Source organism: Anomalospiza imberbis, chromosome 5, assembly GCF_031753505.1.
Source record: "Anomalospiza imberbis isolate Cuckoo-Finch-1a 21T00152 chromosome 5, ASM3175350v1, whole genome shotgun sequence".
In the NCBI taxonomy this organism is placed as follows: Eukaryota; Metazoa; Chordata; class Aves; order Passeriformes; family Viduidae; genus Anomalospiza; species Anomalospiza imberbis.
Genome location: NC_089685.1, coordinates 27,672,550 through 27,690,375, shown reverse-complemented (window position 1 = coordinate 27,690,375; position 17,826 = coordinate 27,672,550). Strand labels below are relative to the sequence as shown.

Genomic DNA, 17,826 nt, shown 5'->3' with positions numbered 1-17,826 from the left:
CTGGGCTTCCATCAAAGTAAAAATAAAGCAAAGTTATTTTTAATCAGAAATATAAACCAAGGGAGTGAAAAGTACAGTCTGCTTTGGAATATGTTTTAATATTTTCTAGACGATGTGAGGCATTGTTTCAGAAATTAATCCTGGTATTTTCCTCTTACTATATATTTAACTTTAATTTAAGCTGTTCCCCAGTCTTGCAGTATAGAACCTTGATTAGCCTGTAAGCAATAACAACAGTAAACAGGCAGCTATAAATATAAGACTAATTTCTGACATTATACTTTGTTGGCTTTTGAAGAATATGGTATTTCCTATGCCTTCATGGAATTCAGAGTAAGAGTTTTCTGTAATTATAGTGTATTCTGTGAATACTCTAATGTTCTCTTGTAGCAATATTAATGTATAGAATTAAGTGGCTCTGAAGTGCTGTAAGAGTCCGAATCATTACAGTAAATAATTTTGTTTTTTAAAAATGGGATTAGAGACATAATAAACTCAAAGTTTGTTAGGGTACAGGATTTACTGATACATTAGCATAAATATAACATTTTGTTTTAATCCAGTATGTGCTGTGAATTCCTTAATAACCTGTTCACAATCAGCTCAAAGGTGTGGGAGAACAGAGAAGTCCAGAGTCAAGAACACAGCCAACAGTCACAGCAACAACTCATCTATCTACCCAGTGCTGGCACTGCCAAGGGCTGCAGACTCACTTGGCCAGACTGAGTGCTCAGAACAATTACCCATGGTAGTTCTGAGCTGGGAGCCAACACAACAGTGTTTTCCTCCCTAATTGTAGCTAATACAGTGTTTTGTGTTCAGGTACTTATTTCTTGTATGTCCCTTCTGAATAACATGTAATTTTTATGTAGAGAACTAAAACATTCTGTGCCCATGTTTTATTTTAGATTAATGAAAGTTATGGTTTAATATGCACAAAGCCCCATTTCACAAAGAAAAAGACAAAAAAATGGAATAAATATCAAGTACTTTCTATGTCACCCAATATCAAGTGGAGAGTCTAGAATCAGTGGTGCTCCAAAGTCAGCCTTGCTAAACACACATACATCGGTTCAGGAGGATTTAATTCAGAACATACAAAAAGGCCATTCAACATAGATTAATGGAAAGATCAGCTTAAACACCAAACAAACAAAACTTATCCTACCGCTATGAATTTATTGGTACATTCAGTAAGTTATTAAATGGGAAGTGGATCTGTTAGGTTCTTAATTGTTGTTATTTATTATGCAGCACATGACATTGAATAGTCCTAGTGATAATGAACATAATCAAACTACTAGGTAAATTGGAGGAAAAATATAAAAAAATCAGCACAATACAGAAGTCGTTTTTAAACTCTGCACCAGTGTGAAAGCACTATTTTATTAGAAGTGTTTATATTTTCTATGAGCCACATGTTACAAGAGTATTGAAAAATTAAATATTCGAAAGCATCACGCTGGGCAGTCACTTTGCAAAGTATGTATTATCACCAGCACTAATTGATACCTTTATTAGAAACTGAAAAAGGAGCAAAAGATTAAGTAGCCATGAAGGTGAAGTTAGTTAACTAAATGCTACTGTAAAACAAGGAGTATCAGTGGGGACCAGTGTAACTCACCACCATAAATATCAGTGTCACTCAAATTAGCAGCTATAGTGTCATTCAATGAATCCACTGAAATAAACAGAATATCATGAAGAAAGCATAAAAGAGGGATAAATAAAAGTTCTGGGAATCAAAAGGTGATGATGTGGCCACGGTGAGTTAATCAAGTGATTGATTAATTTGTTTCAATAGTTACAATAATCATAGTAACTTCATATTCTTGCATTGGAAAAACATTAGAAAACTGTTATTTTTTACACTCTACATACCAAATCTTAAACATTTTTTCAAAACACAAAGCCTTATAAAGTGAAAAATTACAGCTTTTAAAATCAATTTCATATCGAGAAAACTGGAGATTACGTTTCAAGTTTGCACAGTAATGTAATTTCTTATTCAAAACTGAAATGAAAAAATTCCTGAGCATAACACTACTTTAGCATGTAACTTGAGAACTCTGGCTAAATACTGTGCAAGTATGTAATTTGGTGATGCAATACTTACTGGAAAAGACTTTTACAGATATGGGTTGTTTCTGCTGTATAGTTTGTGTGTGATTAAATCTTGCATAGCAGATATAGTCCTCCCGGGTGTCTTCTGGTTGTACGTTAGAAAAATAAAGATCTCCATTGAGACCTTGGGAAACTCTTTCACTTTGAGGCAGCCTTTGGAAAGCTAAGGGAAAGCAAGAACACATTTATATTAAATATAATTGACACACTCTATTATTATGATCCACAGATTCCACATTCATTCAATTGCACTTGTTTGTGCCTTGGTACATATACAGACATTTCTAAGCTTCCTGATGAGATCCCTTGTCTACCCATTCTTCCCTACTGGGTTAATCTACAACTTACTTTAAGATCTCCAGCTGCTTTTAGCTTCATGCTTTTAGGCTGTATGTCTGCTTACTTCCTCTGTTCTACAGAGGGAAACTTCACCATCTGTGGTTTTGGTAAGCAATAATCTACTATGTAGAAAAACTGCAAAAACAAACTCACCATTATCCATCCAAAATATGATAGGTGGTGGTAAGCCAACAGGAGGTCTGCAGTGCAGTACTAGGGAATCACCTTCACGAACATGATTTGGTTCTAGTTTTTCTTTCGTCCACAAAGGCGATCCTGTAGAAAGTAATTTTGACACACACTCAAACCTTGGATTGGCAAAAACTCAAAAATTTAAAGGGAAAATGCACAAAGTATTCCAGAGAAATGAAAGAACTACATCCAGCAGAATGTTAAATCCTTTTATGTTTGCTAAAGTTTTCATTTTTGTTCTCTTTTATGTTTTCTTGGAAGAAAAGTAAATCAATTATTTATTGAAGGTATAATCAACTTATTCAAATTATTTTGTCTACTCACTAAAGGTTTGATAACAGTATCTTGCAAATTTTTGACTATACTAAAAAAAAAGGTGATGTGCTAAAATAGAAAAAGGGGTAGAAATTCCTGAAGCAGTATTATACACACACTCTTTAATTAAAATGTGAGAATGGCACATATTTAGCTGAGAAGCTTGAAAACTAAACTGAGATAAAGCTCATAAAAAGCTGTAGAAGCAATCTATCATTAATCAAAGAATTTTAGCTTGTTTTTAGTTCCAATCTGTTATGTTTTAAAGCTATTACAAAAACTATGGACTACAGACTCCAAAAACAGAATAAAAATTATGGTCATCAATTATGCCATCAATGTCAACAAATTATCCTTAAAGCCTTACAGACTTAAATATTTTATTCTAGCAGTAATGTCATACATACAATTCAGTTTTAAACATTATAAATTTATCCAGATGTATCAAGAAAAAAAAATAAATTAAATATTAAATTTAAAAAACAATTAAAAATTAAAATTAATTTTTTTGTAAAAATGTATTTGAGAGAACCTATAATACAGTACCATACCTGAGTATTAGAAAATAGGCAAGTATGACCAGTAGCATGGTCATTTGGATGACCGAAGTTTTAAGACAAGAAAACAAAAAGGCAAAAAGTTCATAAGCAAATAAGAAAACCAAAGTGTTTCCCACTTTAGGAAATTAAGAGCTTTACTTACTAGAAGGCCTTATAACGATATTGTTGGAAATGGCTGCTCCTCGTTCATTCCTTGCTGTACACTGGTAAACTCCCTCATATGCTTCTGCTTTCCCACCATTCATAATATTTATGACAAGAGTCCCTGAATTTGGTTTCATTGTTACCTGTGCATCTTTATCTATGTCAAAATGAGTTCCATTGCGCGTCCAAGAGAAGCTAAAACAATAAAAACAAAAAGAAAAGTTTATTCTTAGCTGCTTTTTGTAGATTGTATGAAAAAAAAGAAGAAAAAACTAATTAACAAAAGTAGATATTATATTTTCATTAGCAGATAAGTAAGACACGTTCTCAAACTAAATTAACTAATTAAGCAATACAGAACTCTTACTATAAGAAATCTAGCAATATTTTAAGATAAAAGGTTTGGCTGAGCATATTAAAAGGAGCTATTTCAAAGTTAATTATTTTTTTAAAAAATACATAAAAAATTTCTGAGGTTAATCATATATGGAAAAGAACTGTTTTCCTTTCTACTAAAAATGATGCAGTAACATCTGCAAGAACTGATATTGCTAAAGCTGCATTAGCATTTGCATTATAAAACCTATTGTTGAAAGGGTTTATAAACCTGTCTTTAAAAACTTGCCCAGGGCTGAAATATGTCCTCTCAGGCCCCAGCAGGAGACCATTTCTTTTAATTGGTTTGGCGATTTTGAAGTTATGCAATTGTATTAAAGACTGTGGTGAGTTTGAGATTTTTTCACTATTCTAATGCAAACAAAATTCTCTAGTAGAAATTATATAGTCTAATTGCCTTTATTTAACCTAGTAAATTTATACCAATTCTACTCAAAACAAGAGATGCTTTGAAAAGTAGTCCTTAAAAATGAAGACTCATTGAACTCATAAAAAATTGTAAAGAAGCAGAGATTCACAGTCTACAACTTAGACTACTGTAAACACCACTTTCTTACTTAAGCTTTGTTTATGGTCAGAAGTAGAGTCACAGAGAGCTTGACCAAGACCTACGAAATGCTGAGCACTCACAGCTTCAAACTCTGTGAACAGCAGTTTTTGTAATTTTTACACTTCAGCTTTACAATCTGAAGCCCAAACACTCTTTCTGCTGGTTAGAATGCTTTCTAAAGTATAAATGTAAATGGTACTGGAAAAGCTCAAATTCTAACTGACTCAAATTGTGCACTGACCTTCTGCAGCAGGACTGGACATGACATTTGCACCTTATGTTGGGGGAGAGAAGACCTGGACCTGCAGCAGTGCTGCACCACAATGCAGTGTTTTTGGGAGGACTACCATGCATAGTGAACTAACAGAGAACCTCTTTCTTGCAACTTTGCAGATGAAATTTCAGAATGTGGGGTTTCTGTTACCAGTGTTAAGGATGCAAGAAAGTGTAATGTAAATTCAATGAGAGGTGGTAAAAGTGGTACAAACCCCTGAATTTGAGATACGTGATTTGAGATGAGTCAGAGTCTTTGCTGCTCCAGCTATAGGTAGCAGCACATCCACAATCCTTTATGCTAGGCGCTCTCACCAATAAGAAGTTATCACACTGATATCACACGATTCACACTGTGGGCTGAGAAAGTCCACCTTTGACTTCAGAGCTCTGGAGTAGTTCAAGTTCCAATATGCATTTGCAGATTATCAAGAGTGATGGACCAACCAGACTAACTATTAATAAAAATTAAATAAATGTCATATCTCAAAAAATAAGCAAGACTAAGTACAAGCCTAAAAAACTCATTTAAAAATTCTGTACTTAAAACCTGTCACTTCCTCTGTAGCACAAAAACAAAGCCATGTTTGATGGGGAAGATGAGGATGTACAGCAGAGAGCCTTGGCACATGGCTCAAGTATGTCAGTCTCACAGGCAGCACTCCTTTTCTCTCAGGCAATTCTAATCAAAAGTGTTCAAGAGAAACATCAGCAGAAGCAATACAATTGTCCCAAAGTAGATAATAATCACCTGATCCTCCAGGTAAGCACCCAGACTCTTAAAAATGGTATTGGGCCAGCGAAATTAAAATGCTAGAAAAAAAGCAGCTCTGTGGCACTCCTGTCCTTAATGGAACACTAGAAAGGGTGAGAGTATCCCAGACAATCTCCATCTTCTCCATTCTGCTGCCCAGAATGATAATGACCATGATGCCAAGGCAACCAGCAGAAGCAATGCAGAAAAAACCCTAGATTTTCAGAAGAAATATATCTAACAAGCTCAGTCTGTGTCTGAATGAGCAGTATTAGACATATCTTGCTAGTAAGATGTAGCATAACACTGCTAGAGTAGAGAGAAGCACATTTCTATGTTCACAGTCTCTGCAATCAGCAGCATTTACTAACAATGCCAGAATGTATCAGGGCTACTGATGTTTCCCATGCAGGTACTCAGTAACTTGAAATGAGTAGCTGTCAAATATTTCAACATGCTGAAAGGTAATCTTAAAATGGACAATGAACAGGAATCTGATCTATTTCTGCCAAAACCAAAATTTAAGGCTATTAAATACACAAAGCTGCTGATCAATAAGACTGATACAGACTACATAACTTCTGACAAATTGTATTTCAAGATCAGCCTCATAAAATGGAATTATTTACAAAACATTTGAATGTGTTAGCGTTAGTCTGACTTTATTCAATGTCCATTCTTCTTAAAGACTATGACTGAACCAGGCACATTATCCAGCTCACAGTACAGCATGCCTCCTACTGTGTTCCATGGGCATTTACCTATCTGCTCTTATAATAATCAAGCATTATTTTACTGTTAGAGTTTTGAGAAGAAAACAAATGCTACAATTTCTTGATGACTCAAGAAACATTTAAATGTCAAGTGTGATATGAGTCAAAACTGTGCCACTATCTGGTAGCTGTGTAATTTACAGAGGTACGGATGTGTGCATATTTCTGCATGTGCAAGCATATTCATACATATAATCTTGATCTTGTTCATTTACAAAAATTACAGTATGTTCTCCTAGTTCTTCCATACTCTTAGGCCAATGAAAAGAAAAGAAAAAAAAAAAAAAGCTACTAACCTAGGAGGTGGCTTTCCTTTGGCTTCACACTGTATTACAATATTCTCTCGAGGGTCAACAATGTAATCTTTTGGAGATTGCTGAGTTATCGTAGGAGGTTGTGACACTTCATTATGAAATACAACAAAGAGAGATGATTTCAACAATATTTTCAAAGTATCACCAAGACACTTTTGTGAGCAAAGAAAGAAGAATTGCAGTTAGCAGCCAAATCATTTACAGAAGAGTGGGATTAAAGTATCCTTTGTATCAGGAGGCTGAAACTCTCTACCCTTGTAAATCAGTGTAGTTATACTAACTTCCAACTGAGCTATCCTGATTTACAGCAAATGAAGGTCTTGGCTAAAAAGTTTAATGAAAATATCACTATTATACCTCAGATTTCAACAGATTTTCACAAAACCAAAGGACGATCAAATTCTAAGTCCAAAAAATCTGAAATCAAGAGTTGCAAGACATAAACCTCCACAAAATGTTTTTTTTACATAGAAGGAAAAAATATACATTGCTTTATGCTTCTAAATATTTTGTATATTTTCAAATTCTCTGTGGATGAAACCTTTCCACACATTTATTTTGCTTAACATATTGCATTAATCTACAAAGCATGCTTTTAAGAACTACTTTTCAGGAGTAAAAAATATGTTATAAGCAAAAGACACTGTTAGAAATGACAAAAATAGTATCTAGTTTCCAAATAAAGTAAACATGTAGGAAAAGTAAAGCACCAATTCCCCTGAAGAAACCCATTAAAAATATAGTCTTGTGAACTGTTCCAGGAGAAGCAATCATTTAACATTTGTGATTTTTCAAGTACTATAAAACAAGTAGCACAGAACAAAATTGATTGACCTGACAAAGCAGTTGGTGTCTACCTATGGTAAGTAATTTACAACCTATTACCATTTTTACGCCCATTTTTGCATTAAAAACACTGTGATATTAAGATAGTGAGAAAGGTGTCTTCCTCAACATTATTAATATGTTTATAGTTTAGTGTCACCTAAATAAATGTTTAATAACATGCCCATGAACATCCCTGTCTCAGTGCTGTAAATTCCCTGCCCAGCAATACCCTTTGCTTGTGCTTTGGGGTAATTTCTAGCCACTGGAACAAAATATTTCTGCCATTAGAGTTAGCTGTGTTCCCATGCATCACTCTAGACAGTTAAAGTTCTACAACTGGGATTTTCATTTAAGTCTTCCTTAAGGATAATATTTCATATTAAGTACTCCTTTGCACAGAAAGAGGTACCTGTCTGTATAACCCTACCTGCAAGAAACAGTGAGGAAAAGAAATCAGATCATGGAATCATAACAAAGCACAGCAGCCAAGCAGAACAGAACAGGCCACAGAGAACTGGGTTCAGCTCCTCACTGCACAGGGGAGAATCCTTGGAAGAGGAAGGCAACATTTTACATGATGCCTTTGTGTGTATTTCTTTAGGAGTACTTGAAGGCAGTCTTTTTCCCTCTCAGAGGCATTTCTCAGCTTCAGAGAATGTCAGATGCTTACTTGGGAAAAGCAAATATACTCTGAAAAAGGATATTACACAAACACTGCCCAACCTATAGGATGTTCCATCTGATGCACATCAAAGACCTGAATTCTCCATTCCTGTGTTATAGACTGCACTTAAAACGGATTAAATTAACCATCAAACTAAAGCTAAGTTAGAACCCATAAAATCTGAGCTCTACTTAAATAGCTATATCCCCTGTAGATATAAAAATATGTCCACATCAGATATGTAAAACAGTATAAAAGTACAGATATTCCAATAAATTTATTTTTTATCAAATATATTTACTCCTGAAAGTAGTAATAAAACACTTCACATGCTGATATTGAGTAAAGATTTTAATGTTCAAATAGCACACCATCAAAAATCACACCATTAATTTATTCAGAATATCATAATGTTATTTTATGTACAGTAGTATTTTCTGAACACTGCATGCACAAAACATCCAGATACAGCAAACCAAGTTATCAACAAGGTGTCAGAATCACACATCTTTGGACTGCAAATTAAATTTGCAACACAATCGGTATTAATTTTCAGCAGCACACAGCCTATTTTTAGGGAAGAGTAACTTACATTCTTCTAGCAGTTTTGCTTTTATTCCCACATCAGAATCAGCAGTTGAATGGACAAATGGAGATTAAAGAGAAACATTCGTTAGTGAAGAGAAAAATAGCAATTTTGAGAGGGAAGATAAGTAGCTCTGACAAGTACATTGGTCACCATTAAAAAGAAAACATTTATAACATTCAGCACTGCAACCCATGCAGCAATGCCTGAAATTCCAACCACAATTTCCATTGTTTCAGATATTACTACATTTATCTTAAAGCTCTTGGCATGAGAAACTTTCCTGAAGTGTTGACTTTTTAAAGGCAACCATGCTATGTGGTGTTGGTCTTGCAAGGACATAAAACACTACTACTGAGGAGACAGCAGCAAACCAGAATTAATGGAGTGCTGCACTCATGCTGCAGTCAAAATCAATCCACCCATATGATCACATGGAAGAACAAAGAGAATGCTTCAGGCTAAAATTACTCTTGTAAAGACAAAAGCACCTAATTCTACTTAACAGATTTGCAACCCTTTTTGGTTTGAAAAAAAAGTAAACAAAAAAAAATTCATCTTAGCTCTCAGATCTTTATTGCTTAATTTCAACATTTTGCATAAACACGTCTCTTCATCAACAGGCCAAATGTCCCTGAGTCCCTATATTTTCAGTCATTCCTGGCCTGCTTTGAGGAGACACTGACTAGGAACTAGTGAACTTGCTACAAATATGAATTTCTATGAATTTCTAACCTGGAGGAAACCTAAATATTCAAATAATCAAGTATGTTCTCACCACTAGGTCTCTATGGTGGGTATTCTCTATGTGGGTACTCAGACCCACAAAAAAATCTAAGTCCTTCCTTTGTGGTGCTCGCCCAGAGACCATTCTCATCATTATTTATGAAAGAAATACCATCATTCCAGATGTAATTTCTGGCTAAAAATTCAAGTATGTGACTTTATCAGACCTCACAAAGTTATTAAGCATGAAGTAGAAGGGAATTAAATCCTCAGTACAGAATTAAAATGATAGATCCAAAAGGGCTTTTAATTTTTTTTTTTTTTTTTGTATTGATGCATTTCTGGCAAATTTAACCTGCTCTTAAGATAGTGATATTAAAGAGGTGCAGAATTTATATTAGTTGCTAAACTACAAGACAGATTTAAAACACTATAGCCTGCAAAGATGTTTAAAGAGAAAAATTAAGTTTTGAAACTAACACATTCATTTATTCATCAATCTTTCAAAGCCTTCTTTAACCCACAGCAAGCTGGATGTGATTCAGATATATTGATTTTGTTACAGAAATACAGGTCATTGGTTTGATAGGCTTGTAAAATGCATGGGTAAAAAAAAAAAACACCAAAGCACTTGCAATGTATGTCAATGATTATTAAATAAAAACATGCATTTCTGGAAGGTAGGAAGGTATCAAAACCACAGGGGTAAAGAAAACCATGCAGATTAGAATCACAGGCAAATTTACTCATGTATTAATCCATCAATTAAACACCAGCCCTAATGTTCTCTTCCCTGGAAATTAGTTTAACAAATGAATCGTCACTGAGAGGTGCAACATGGCTCACTGAATTCTGAAAAAGTGATCATGTTTATCTTAGAAAGAAAACAGCAACTTGAAACATGAGTAGGTTAATAAAATTAGCTATTGAGAATGTAAAATGCAGAAGCTACCATTGCTTCCTTTTCAGCATGGGCTGCTACCTTCAAGATTCCCCACTAACAGAGTCTTATGTTAGACAAGAACTTCAGATCTTGGGATTTCCCCTCCTCCAGACATTTCCTCATGTGCTAATGCTGGAGTTCCCTGCTCAGCACATTTCTAACATTCTTTTAAGTAAAAGTTCTTAACTGTTTTCAGGCACTGCTTAAGAAATTAAAGAGCCTTACTTACCCTTTTGCATCAAAAAATAAGATGCTTTGAGTGTCTGAATTTTAGGTATTTGAATTTTTTACTAGCTCTCACATCAGCTCCTGGGAACTCTTCTCTGAAGTTAAGGGTGATTGTTTACAGCCACTAGGAATTGTCCTGGGATTTTTAGAAAATTATCAATATGATCTTAATTTCACAAATAATTAGCATTTAGCAGGGCTTTTCTGGCCTTCCTCAGTTCGATCAAACAAAGTGTATCACTGAAGTGTAAGTAGGATTCTGTGAGAATCCTGTGTTAAACCTCCTCAACTGAACAATGTAACTCATTTTATATGCACAGGTTTTGAACATCTTCAGTAAGTCAGTGGAAATATTCATAATTATAATGTCCTGGCTGAAGTGACCAAACACACTCTATTTTTAGCTCCATGTTGGAGTTATCTTCAGCTTCCTACAGAAATTATTTAATTAATCTTCCATTATTCTGCACTTATTTATCAGGTTAATACTTACAGTCAAGAGGTACATCCAGTGCAGAAATAATTTGGCACAGAAAGAGAACCAGGGAAGTTTTGCTTGTAGGTATGCTCATCTTTTTCATCATGATTTTAGGCTGTACTGAGTAAATCACACTTGAAGAATGAAGTTCAACTTCGTAAGACTAGATAGCTTGCAGTAGATATGTAAGTATAGACAAGAAACCTGATAAATAAAAAACAAAAGAACAATATGCAGATACAGTGGAGAGGTAAATGATCACATGCATCTTAATAGTATTTTGAAATACAAGCAGTCTAAATACTATATCTAAAGATAAGAGTTACACTATGTGTTCTACTGAAACCCAAGAAATTCACAAATTCTTAGGCCACCTACATCATAACACTTTCCTAAAGACACTAGTGAAGAGCTCCTATAACCTTAGTAAATGTAAATACAAGTGTCTTTCCTAAGAAGGATAAAGCATCAGTCAGACCATCTAGTTAAAACAAAAGAGTATATACTAAAGATAACAGTCGTCTGAAGTAGATTTAGAGGATTAAAGCTCTGAATGCCCACCTAGTCTCTCCTTCAAGCACCCTGCACCATTCCTGGAAAGAGGCATTGTATGCATCGACTCCAGTGAAAACATGTCAAGCCATGAATTTGCTAAGTAAACTGTGGAATTTTTCTGCAGCTTTGACTTAGGTATACCAGCTTGTCCCCATTTTGGAACTCTTTCTAATAGGACGGCTGTAGACCGAATACACAAGACTTCATGACGGTGCTAAGGTGCTACCATGTGTACTGTACCTAGGCTCCTATTTCTGGATATCTGATTCCTCTCAAAATAGATAACATCAAAATATTTTGTCATTTCTAGCCTGAAACCAAAATATAATTGACTGACAGCATATTCTCAAACACTTTTCTCCTCCTTTCATATGTGACTGTCAGAAAAGAAACTTAAGGGAAATCTGTTCCTTGAAATGTGCTAGATTTCCCCCCTCAGCCAAGCATGAGAGATCACATTAGCCATGCAGAATGATTTTGGTTCCCTCCTCATTTTCTGCATTCAGGACCAAGCTCTAGCTGAGAAGAATGTTGGAGGAGTGAAAACTAGCTGTGTGCAAGCCTCATCAGCATCACCAGTGACCTACAAAGAGCTATGCAGCCCTAGAAATCCAAATGGTGCTTGCACAGTAAATGAACATTCACCGAGAAAGTACTTCCCAGATGAATCAGAAAGTTCACAGTGATCAGCATTAATTCACCTTGAAGAGAACAATTGCTCAGCTCTGGCTACAGATATGAAACACAAAGCTATCCGGTCTGCAAGGAGTTAAAGTTGCAAAGAAGCAGCTGCTTTAAGAATGTTAAATTAAGAGTTGTTTGTGCTTCCTGAAGTTACTTAAACCAGTCTATGGTTAGAATTTCCTTCAATTTTCACATTACAGAAGAAATTATGCCTTTTAATTGCTTCTGTAAATTATTTTTCTCTTTGTACAGTCCTCTGAGCAGAGACTGGAATTAGAAACTAGAACTGAGGCACGGAGCTCTACTTCTCATCATAACGTAGGACATCAAACTCTTTACTGATTCTTACTGTCACTATCTGTAAAACCAATTTTTCTTTCAAAATAAGAATATTCCAGTAGGTTAAAGTTCTAGACATGTACTACTTGGAGTTGCTGGGAACTGCTGACTGGGGCATCCTGGAAGAGAGCAAGTTGCTTATCAACATTCCGAACTATCTCTAGGACTGCACACCATAATGTAACAACTAATTATTTATCATGGCAGACTAGAAAAATTACAAAAAAAACTCATCAGAAGAGAGGACACCATAGTTCTGGCCTTTGCATAATTATTTATACAAACTGGAACTGCACAAGCAGGCATGGTGGCATGCTAACCTACAAAATACTCAGAAAGGGGTTCAGACATGTAGCAGGAAAGCATGAAAAATACTCAGACTTTCCTAGAAAAACAAACTGAACTTTCCTACATTTTAAATGAGCATCCTAAATTGCTGGGGGTTGAGCTGGGAAAGGTGAGAAGTTTTTTCTCCATCCCATTTTGGCACGTACAGTTTGCTATGCTCCTGCTGCAGTGAGCAAGGGGAAAGAGTAGAACTTCTGTGGAGAGTGCCTGAGAACACTCCAGCATGTTTCCTGCAATGAAGTGCTCTCCAGAAAAGCTGATTTTATTCCAGCGACTGCAGCTGTCTGCTCTTCTCCAGTTAAAATAGGTTCTCCCCACTGTTCTCCTGATCTTTATGTCTCCTCATTACAGTACCACCACAATTATCAAGGTGCCCTCTCTGTGCAATGACCTGGGATTTACAGGATATTCTTTGAAGTATTACACAAGTGAACCATGACTTCTATTGTTTCTTCTCCATGCAACATTTCAGTTCTCCTTACAAAACCCTGAAAACCTGATTATCCACTTTATTGCCTTGTTCTTTTGACATGTAAAATGAGTATTGCAGTGATTTGAGAGTATTGTAAAATTAAATTGCATTTGCTTTGAACAAGTACAAATGAATACGCAAGCACTGATGAATCAGGCAGGGGCAATTAAAATGATTGGGAAAGTAATACTCTTGAGAAATTGTCTCATATTGTCTACCTCTGCTACTGCAAAGTTCCAGTAGGATACATATTGAATCTACTGCTGGGATGTTTGGATATAATATGGGAATTCAATCTCAGAGAGCCAATGCACCGTAAGGATTTGTGATAGAATATTACTGAAAATGATTTTAGCACAACGGGCTGCTCTTGCTGAATATACTCAAGATTAAGTCTGGCATAATTTAGTATGAATAAAACAGCTGCTATGTAGAACTAAACATTGCTTTGACATAACATTATCTGCTACAAAATCAGGACAGGCCTCTAAGCACAGATCAATGTAAAGGCTACAATTGCAAAACTTGAAATATTTATACAGCAGATTGCATTTTCCTCCACATAATTTATGTACAATCTCTTGTAACTTTTTTCCTACCCTTTTCATAGGAAAGGGTATTCATAAAACTTTTCCTACCCTTTTCATAGGAAAACACATATATTGTGACAGTTTGTTCAGGAGTTTACTCACCAATTTGTACAAAATAAGATTTTCTATACCTGCATACCTCCTATGTACCTAACAAAATGTGACTTGTTATGTCTTCAGTGCTTCTTGATGAGATGCTGATTGTGACTAACAACATGGACTAAGGATTGAAGCTATGGGATAGCAAACAGGAGTAGAGTTAAATAAAAATGCATAAGCAAAGTGCAATAGTATTTCATAACAAAGGGTAATTTCAAAAGGCAAGGGTTGTATCCAAGTATTACAAAAGAACCAGGATCAAGTGAGAGACATCAACCTTTTTTTCATTTGGGAATAAAAAACAAACTAACAAACAAATGCTTTTTAAAAATGACCCACAGAAAGCCACAATTAGAAGAATGAAGGCACCTGAGGTGAGACTGAGGTAGACTATATGACAGAAGATCAAAACACAGCTGGTTCCCAGTGGTCTCTTCACTGGGACCATTTGCCTATAAACAGCAAAACCAGATACTTCACAAACACTGAAGGAGCTAGGAAAAACAGCATGTATATGCAAGGGATAATTTGTAAGGCAGAATTCAGGATTCCTTTTGTCAATGTAAAGGGACAAGGATCTCCTCAATGTTAAGACCTCAAGAGCAAATGAATCACAGAATTGCTAACGCTGGAAAAGACCTTTACGATCATCAAGCCCAGCTATCAGCACAGCACTGCCAAGTTTGATAGTTCACTATGATTCTAAGTGCCACAGCTACATGTGTTTAGACACCTCCAGGGATGAGAGCTCAACCACTTCCCTGAGAAGCCTGTTCCAGCGTTTGATAATTGTTTCAGTAAAGAAATTTTTCCTAATATTTAATCTAAACCTTCTCTGGAGCAATTTCAGACAGTTCCCTCTTGTACTTTTGCTTGCTACTTGGAAGAAGACGCTGGTACATCATGGGTTACATCCTTCCCCTCTGAAGGAGAATCCATCCTACCTACTCACTCTGATACTCCCTGAATCATGTCCAGGCACTGTAGAATTACAACTGGATCAGGTCAGTATTTGCCAAAGAGAGTGTTAACAACTGAACAGTATCCACAACTGTAGAGCAAACACCCACGCGCGCACACACACAGAGGATATTTTACTATACTATACCAGCACTGAGTAATACTGATTTCTAATTGGAATATTAATACAGACAGACACACTAACAACTGACACCTGAAAACTGAGTCAACTGAGGTGCCAAATGACAGAGAGGACACATTTTTCTTCTAGCTATCTTCAGCAGAAACATACAACATATTTAATTTCCTTGTAAGTGCAGCTGCACTTTTTTAGGATGGAAGAGCATAAGGAAGTGTGTTTACTGAAATTCAACCTAGTGCAAAGTTAGACAGTATTTTCTAAACCTAATACTGTTTCACAGAGATTTGATGCATCACTGATTATGCATTTCTACTTAATTACATTATTGTTAAGACAAAATGTCTTTAGAAATGTGAATGGAAACTAAGGTCAAGAAATGTAAAAGGGTTATTAAATTGCAAGACAGAAAAACTAGAATATTTCATACATATTAGGAAAAAAAATCATTATCATCCATATAGACATGATTGAATTCATGCAGAACAAGTTAGACACTGGAGAGATTAGAGAAAAATTATTACTTTGCAAAAAACTTCCTCTGCTTCATTTGTCTGATGCTTATATTTTTTCTCATAGTGAAAGACAGATATAATTAGAATATACCAAAAATAAAGTTCTCAAGGAAATCTGTTTCATAGCAGTCTTATATCCACAGAAACATGAAAATAAATTTCAAATGGCATAAATGTATTTAATGATTTGTACATTAAAAAAAGTGTTGCAAATTATAATGAAAAAGTACAAAATGCTTGCTTTTGAGGACAACTGAATTACCCTAATCACTTAATGAAATGTCTTTACAGGACTTATGTGTTTTACACAACTACACTAACTATGCAAGTATTAATAAGAAGATTAAAAATATTTTTGAACAAATGGTTTAAAATTTCACAGTTCTTTTTCAGGTTATCTAGTATTTGCAATAATAGGTCACATAAAAATGCTAATGAGAAACAACTATTTAATTAAAATCTTTCAAATAAAAAAAGATAGCAATGCACTTAGTGTCAAACTACCTAAGTGGCATGGGCACAGCACTACTTGAAAAAATAATGCTATTTAACAAGTATAATTCTAACTGTTTTTATGGAGGTAATATGACATAATAGACTAAACATCCATGTATGTGTTGACAGACCCGAACAGTATTCAAAATTCTGCTCTTGAATAATCTTGTAGTCAATTAAGTGCCCACTGCTTTGCTTTCCCAATCCATCTCTTACCTATTAGATGTAAATTATCCAAGTTATGGTCTATTTCCAGGTAGCTGGTCTTAATCTACTTACCACAGGACACATAGCTTTAGAGTGTCTGAATAGAGGTGTCAATAAAAAGAAATAGTTTTTAAAACTTTATAAAAGCACACCACATTAGAACTATTTCTCATCCTCAAGAACTCTGGAAAACACCACAGTGCTTTGCTCCAAGTTTTTAATTTGTCACAATTTACTATAAATCTATCCTTTAAAGTCATCAGGGAAAACTAAATCATTTTCTGTGATCTCCTGTTTATGAAGCTTAAGTCCATTGCTTTGGATTTGGCTACACTGTACATGGTATAGGGACATCCATCTAAAGAGAACTGGATGAAAAATAAACTACACAGACAGAGCTCCTGAATTCAACAAGATCTCCTCAGAACTAATTCAGATGCTTCAGGTACTTATTAGGGTTAGATGTTCATATGCACTTAGCCATTTTCAAGCTATTTTGACAAAGGCAGATGGCCTTGTGTGCCACACTCTAAATGTTCTCAGCAGTTCAATATACAGCAAAAAACATCATCCTGGTTACACTCCTGAACTGCCACTACACTCAGCATGACTGTTTTGGCTCTGAGAATGTACTTAAGCATTCATAGTGGTCCCCTTCCTTTCCATAATCGAGTCACAATTTACAGTCTCTCTACTCTCACACTCGAATTTCCACTAGGAGAAAGCCACTTAGTCCTTGAAACTTCTTTACTGACAATCCTGTATTAAGACCTGCTGACTGGTTTGTTGTTCATCAAAGTCTGGTCTGTTCTGTAACATAGTTCAAGTCATGTTTTTATTAATTGGTTTCACATGGCAGTAAGTCAAATGCTTTTCAAAGTCTTTTACATCGACACCATCATCTTACCAAATTTGTAATTTTACTAGATATTAAAAGATTAAAATCAAGATTTTGTCAATCATTTGTTTGACAAGGTCTACTTTCCATAAAACTCTGAGCAGAATCAATTTTACTCAGGCCTTTAATTCCCTATCAGCTGAGTCCCCAATCAGCTTTTTCCATATGTTCACTGTGATTTATATCAGGCTATATTTACCCTGCTCAATCTGCTTGTCTATTCTGAATCTGGGCAGAGCACCAGTTACCTTCCAATCTTAAGGAATACATTAAAAATGAAAACCTGTGAAACAGATATCTTCCCCACTGGCTCCTCTGGAGCTCACAGGCCCATGACA

At 35.3% G+C, this 17,826-nt stretch overlaps 1 protein-coding gene across 24 annotated transcripts in view; it reads right to left on the bottom strand.

Moving 5' to 3' along the window:
• Nucleotides 1–17,826, bottom strand: part of NRCAM (neuronal cell adhesion molecule) — a 145,751-nt gene that overhangs the window by 56,185 nt on the left and 71,740 nt on the right. For 9 of the 24 annotated variants that reach the window (XM_068189994.1, XM_068190007.1, XM_068189995.1 and 6 more), the window contains exons 1-5: nucleotides 6,717–6,822; nucleotides 3,673–3,869; nucleotides 2,617–2,739; nucleotides 2,117–2,287; nucleotides 1,625–1,681 (exon numbers count right to left, since the gene is read on the bottom strand). In XM_068189994.1, the coding sequence (XP_068046095.1) occupies nucleotides 1,625–1,681; nucleotides 2,117–2,287; nucleotides 2,617–2,739; nucleotides 3,673–3,811 (490 nt within the window). In that variant the 5' untranslated portion in view covers nucleotides 3,812–3,869; nucleotides 6,717–6,822. Of the gene's footprint in view, nucleotides 1–1,624; nucleotides 1,682–2,116; nucleotides 2,288–2,616; nucleotides 2,740–3,672; nucleotides 3,870–6,716; nucleotides 6,823–8,818; nucleotides 8,837–11,202; nucleotides 11,392–17,826 lie in introns of those variants that run through there. The other 15 variants (XM_068189990.1, XM_068189991.1, XM_068190013.1 and 12 more) reach the window with 4 other exon arrangements.